Raw genomic sequence first — 5,984 nt, 5'->3', positions numbered from 1 at the left:
ACACTCTCGGAAAATTTTCGTTTAAAGTTTTATGATAATTATGAAATGTTATTGCCTTTATATTATATTATTATAATATAAATCATCATTGTTATACTTCATGGGATAAAAGAACAATAAGAGCAATAAGAAAAACACTTTAATTTCATATACCTTCGTGCGGCATACTATATATATACTGTATATCTCTTTTATCAAATAAGAGGAAAATTCATGATGACGTACACTATGAAATCAAGAATATTAATAAGCCACCCTCCTGCAAAGGAATTTTGAAAAAAATTTCTAAGATACTTGGCCAATTTTTTTGAAAAAAAAAATTTTCGGACATTTTTACCCTATGAACCTCTGTTTATTAGGCTTATCCGATAGGATATCCTTGTCTACATTACATTATCACTTGTATTTATACGCGCTTTACTCGAGTATATAATTAATATGTAGCTCTAAAAAGGCACCGCTATTAGGAATAAAATTAATACTAGGGTATGAATGAAGCATCATTAATAGTAACTGCATAAATATCTTTCACATAGGTACGCTGATAATCTTCACTAGTACAAACTGATACGAAATATTAGATATGTAGCCAAAATAGGTCCCAGTCTTTTACGATTTTTTTGGCTTTGTCCACATGGCCCATATCTACTAGAATTGAGACCACAGCACGAGCTGCTGACTGTAGTGCACTTGCAACCCATCCTCCCTTAAAATCGGTATGCTCTCCTGCAAATGCAACATTTTGTTCTAACCTGAATATCTCCGGGATAAAACGTTCATGTTGACCGACGGCCATAAAAGAAAATGCACCAGCCGCAAATTCGTCGTTTAAATAGCATTTATGTTTCCAATCGCCGGTGAAGGTTTTGCGTACTGGCTGGCCATGTAACTTCTCTAAATTGTTAAGTACCATCTCCTTAAGCTCCTTCTCAGGAATAGAGGCGAATCCATTTGCAGCACGATCAAAAAGATAAGCGCCGAGAAGAATACCATTTTTACTGCTTTGTCGTGGATAGCACACCTGCTTGACAGGCAAATCAGTGGTGCTACATCCTCCTTTTATGGGTCGATCTCCTTCCTCCCAGAAAGGCTTGGTGAATTTTAGATAGACCTTGCATGCTTCGACATAAGGCATCGAGTCAATCGCACGACGGAGAACCCATGAGAATCCTGAAAGCGGTTAAAACAATCAGTTCCCCGTCTAGTAGGAAAATACAAGAGAACCGGGATTAGCAAAGCCCTTACTTGGTAATTCCCAATTACGAACTACTGAAAATGGTGCAGTGACGATTGCGTAATTATATTTCTTTTGCGACCTTCCTTCATGGTGAAGATACGACAAGGTTACATCGTTCTTGCCAGTTTCGATCTTAATCACTTTGGCCTTGTTGCGAATCTTGCCTTTAATAATCCTTCCCATCGTATTCGGCAATTTTCCCATTCCTCCTTTAATCGTTACGAATTTACTTGCTGAAAAGGCATAGAATTCGCTCGCAATATTCTCAATATCCTGCAATACTGCACCCTGTGGCATGGCGGCAATCTCAAGGAAATCGATCACATTCCACGTGAGATTCAGCTTGGTACGCATCCATAAGCCAAGGCTGTAATCGTTGTAACCTTTGGCGTTAAGTTTTTCACGAGCCGAATAATAATCAATTGCAAATTCCTGAATCAAAGGTGCTATGGTTTTACCCAAGAGCTGGTTGTAATTTCCTTCGCGCAATAGCTCTTTTGGAAAGCCGGCTTTTACAGGGTCGCTAGCGGCCTCCCCCTGGGTAAAAACTCTGCCATTCTTGCCCTTAACGCCATTGAAATAATAAAGATTGCTAACAAATGCAAAAATAACAATTTTAGCCGAGTAATTATACCAAAAAACACAATTCTAAAACAGCATCGCTTACTTTTTATCGGAGTTGATATAGTCAATTAGCTTGAGTTTCTCCTTCTTTTTAACCATTTCGTTCACGTAATCGATCAATCTCAGTACAATTTCATGTCCTTGAACGGGCACTTCCTTATCGCCAAATTGCCATTTGTATGGAAGACGCATGGCGCCTAGCTCCGCATACTCGTTTTCATCCTCTCCAAAATACTCAGTGTGAACACGACCACCCAATCGTCCAGAGCCTTCGAGTATTTCGTAATTTACACCAACGCTATCCAGAAGCATTGCAGAGAAAAGCCCAGCCATACCAGCGCCAACTATACCGATTTTAATCTCTTTTAAATCTTTAGATGCAAAATGCCGCTTCATATAATGATCTGCTACATTATAGTGGCGATTTTTCTGTATCCCGATGCGTCGTTTATCGAAATCGTGGACAAGCTTCAATGGCTCCGATTCGCTGATCAGTTTCCCCGAAGCATCCCAGAGTTGAATACAATGTGAGGTAGTTATTGTTGAAGATTTGGGGATATGCCAGACAAATTTCTTAGAAGCTTCTGCTTTGAGGTCGTCAATATTCACTGTACCAATAGTGTCATGAAGGGAGCGTATTGTAGACCCGCAGGGTGCATGTTCGAAAATGAGTGAACTCCTGGGATGAGAGTTGTACCGCACATGAATATTTGTCAGCCGACCAAAATGGAGTATATCTTTGGCAGTTGGCGAGATTATCTCGATATCTAGCAAGATCAAAGTGGTTTGTTAAATTTGGTTCCTCAGCTGGAAAATATAGAATTACCTGATGATAAAACAGATATACTGAATGCTAAAATTAGTAATATTCTGTGGATAACCATGATTAAAATATAAACAAAAAGAAAAAAACAAGGCCGAGCAGAAACTGCAAGAAAGGAGGAACTATATAAGAAAATTAGAGGTGAGAAGGGTTACAACAACCAATACGTTACACGGTAAAGATTGGAAGACCGAAAAGTCAAAAATGGGAGCCCTCGCCGTTGAATGCCTTGTCGCTTCTACCTAAGGCTTCTATTCCAAACACTGATTCAAACAAAAGTTGCGGAATTACCACAAGTATACAAAGTTGATAATATATCTGGTCACTTGATTGATCCCAAAGTTATATTTGTTAAACTCAACAATTCCGCGGAACATGTCGTGCAACTAGGAGATGAAATTTTTGGTCTTCTTACTCTATATAGAGCACTATAACAACCTAGCAATCGCATGTGGTCTGCACTTGAATTATAAGAAGACGTCTATATATATCCAATGGGTCTACAATATTTCGACTAGAATTTATTTTAAATGAACCATGCTATCTATTTCTGTAAATTGAATTTGACCGAAATGGAGTGAAACTTTATTGACACCTTGTACAATTTGGCAAAATCTTAATCAACTTTAACTATTTCAATCCAAGCGCCTCATTCAACCCCAAATTTTTCTCGACCTCATTTTAAACAAGTTTCTATTCCACACAATGGATACACCACCTAGCATCACGGACTCTTTCATGTTCCCGGCATATGCCTATGATCAACTGGTTTGGTCGGTAAGTATTGATTGTTCTCCATATTCTGGTGAGCCAAGTATTAACTTGAATAATCTTGCACTTCAAGCTTTTTTTGTATGGTCTTTTTGGTTCCCTCCTTTCCCGAAATCTAATTCTTTCGATCAAGCTCTTTCTTCGTCGCCGTAATCTAACCACTACTCTGAGCCTTGCACTTGCTTCCGTCAGCACTCTCGGGGTTATTCTAACTATTCTACCCTATCTAGGGGTAACAGATGCTTGCCAATTCATTAACCCCTTGACAATGCTCTCGGTATATGGGGCTGATCTCTTCTGCGGCCTAGTATTGCTAGTGAAAGCAACGGCTATACATGCAAGAAGATCGAGACTTGTGCTTGCTGGGGGGATCGTATGCGAGCTAACGATGTTGGCTGCGATCTGCTCAATGATTTTCACCCAAACCGCCCATGTGTCTCCGTAAGTTCAATATTTACCTCGACTTAGGAAAATACTATGGCCCAATATTACTTCTAAGAGGGCAATGTTATATATTAAAACCACTTTGTTATATTCATTCCCGAATGTAGCTATGGGAGCTGTTACCCTGTTTTCAGAATAGGGAGTTTTCCGCTACTCTTCCGCCTCATTTCTGCTATTATAAAATTCGGATACCTCTCGTTATGCTTTATTATTCCTCTTCGAGGGTATTTGAAAGCATATAGTAACCAAGTTTTGATGCGTGTATACCGGGATGGCCTCTTCTTCTTCATTGCAATAAGTATCACGGAGATCATTGTTAACTCTCTGATCATCATTAAAATCGACCTACCTATTATTTCGGTACTGGCTATTGGAACGCGTAAGTAAATAAGGATTACTCTACTGATATTATAGTACTAAAAAATCCTTTAGCCTGTTTGTCAGCCAATCTTGTGAGACTTCAACTTTCCATTAAGGAGCATAAGACAAGATACCCTTCGCGCCCTAGTGCATTTGAAAATTCGATTAATCGTGCCTAAGTGTCAAATTTAATCGTGATGTACAATAGATTTTCCTTTACATTAATACATGGGGTGCAACTTGATATTACAGTATATATTATGAGTGGTCAAACTTAGAGAAACGAACCTCGATGATACTTGCTTATTCAGTACACAAAGTATGCTTTAATCGAGAATAACCACGTAAATAAATAGAGCGAAATGAACAGGAATGAACTTTCAATCCGAAGAAACCTCAATGACCTTATTCTAACTACAAAACTCTTGAAAAGTATATTGAACCCACATGCACTGATTTAAATATCATTTGCTCCATGGGTCTGACAAACATGCGTCCTGTAAAGCATTCCGTATAAATGAACTACAATCCAAACACTAATAAATGCAGTAATATTAGACTATTACTGGTACCTCTGACTCCTTGGAAACCATCGCAATATTTTTCTGAAACAACGTATTTCGTCAATTGTAGTGAAACACGTAACTATATTACTCATGTTAAAAAGTTTGTTCTCGGATACGCCATATTCCTGAGTTTCCTAGATACTTCAAGCAGACTCACACACTGTGGAAGACGCTGTAATATGAAGTTTTGCTAGTCTTCCAACAAGCCTCCAAACATACCCCCTACATGTCTAAACCACTCTGGTATCTTATTACCAGATACCTCCCTGAAGAAAATTTAAAACAGCCAACTAGACCAAGTCGAAACCTCTCCACGCCCGAGTGAAATGGATGCTGTTCCATCAGGGATACCTGTGCGACAAAATGGCGTATATAGAGAAAGCTTTGAGCTTATTGAGTAAAGAATATTAGTTGATTTTGTGGAGCTTATATTGTTTAATCATTCGAAAGACCTCGTCAATGCAATTATTTCCCGCAAAAGCTATTAGGCTGAGCCAAGATTTGCTCTCGGAATAGGTTTATCACAAACATGGCTTTGACTTGAAACTTTGATGAAGAAATGTAAGGTTAAGGTCCATTAAATGTTTCACAGACTTTAACATGCAATACACGAAATTCAAATCTAAAGACTCTAAATCTCAATATTTCAGTCAAATCTACCTCGTTCCGGTGCGATATCCGTGGTTTCTATTCTTTCCAACTACCATACAATTCATCTATAAACTCCTTAGATATAAACAAGATGGACGAGTCAAAACCAAACATTCAAATGATCTCCATTCCTAAGCGACTTGCCTACGAATTGAATGCAGATACGCTCATTCTTGTGGTAAGTGCGTCTATTAATTTGGTATTTCTTTAAAAACTCTTTGAAGATTATGAGATGTTATCCACTTGTCTCTTTAACAAGCCGGAAGCTAAAAAATGTACTTTTGCTAGAGCATGTTTATACTGTTCTTGGTCACATTCCTTAAGTCAATTCGGTTCGTTACGGTTGCTTCTCATCGGCTCCTTCACGCATCTTGTATGTTAGCATCCGTTGTGGGAATTGCAATTTCTGCTACTGGCTTCGCAAGGCATATCCTGATAAGGAATCCTATTGCCTCTTGTAGCCTTCAGACAATTCTATTCCTTGCGGCAAGCGAAGTCATCACATTAA

The 5,984-nt window shown here is 38.6% G+C and overlaps 3 protein-coding genes across 3 annotated transcripts; 2 read left to right on the top strand and 1 right to left on the bottom strand.

Annotated features, from left to right (window-relative positions):
• Nucleotides 1-577: 577 nt before the first annotated feature.
• Nucleotides 578-2,745, bottom strand: VTP21DRAFT_5313 (uncharacterized protein; the record flags this gene model as incomplete). Its single annotated transcript, XM_069395821.1, has 4 exons — nt 578-1,170; nt 1,246-1,829; nt 1,905-2,628; nt 2,688-2,745. The coding sequence occupies 4 exons, from the start codon at nt 2,743-2,745 to the stop codon at nt 578-580; spliced, it is 1,959 nt and encodes a 652-aa protein (XP_069248387.1).
• Nucleotides 2,746-3,389: 644 nt separating this feature from the next.
• VTP21DRAFT_5312 (uncharacterized protein) lies at nt 3,390-4,438 on the top strand (the record flags this gene model as incomplete). Its single annotated transcript, XM_069395820.1, has 4 exons — nt 3,390-3,461; nt 3,589-3,896; nt 4,007-4,278; nt 4,332-4,438. 4 exons carry the CDS (start codon nt 3,390-3,392, stop codon nt 4,436-4,438), a joined length of 759 nt encoding a protein of 252 aa, XP_069248386.1.
• Nucleotides 4,439-5,567: 1,129 nt separating this feature from the next.
• On the top strand, nt 5,568-5,984 carry VTP21DRAFT_5311 (uncharacterized protein; the record flags this gene model as incomplete). Its single annotated transcript, XM_069395819.1, has 3 exons — nt 5,568-5,654; nt 5,765-5,849; nt 5,938-5,984. 3 exons carry the CDS (start codon nt 5,568-5,570, stop codon nt 5,982-5,984), a joined length of 219 nt encoding a protein of 72 aa, XP_069248385.1.

Source organism: Calcarisporiella thermophila (genome assembly GCF_041956535.1).
Source record: "Calcarisporiella thermophila strain CBS 279.70 unplaced genomic scaffold VTP21scaffold_21, whole genome shotgun sequence".
In the NCBI taxonomy this organism is placed as follows: Eukaryota; Fungi; Calcarisporiellomycota; class Calcarisporiellomycetes; order Calcarisporiellales; family Calcarisporiellaceae; genus Calcarisporiella; species Calcarisporiella thermophila.
Note: the sequence above shows the minus strand (reverse complement) of the source record. Positions and strands in the feature narration are given on the sequence as shown.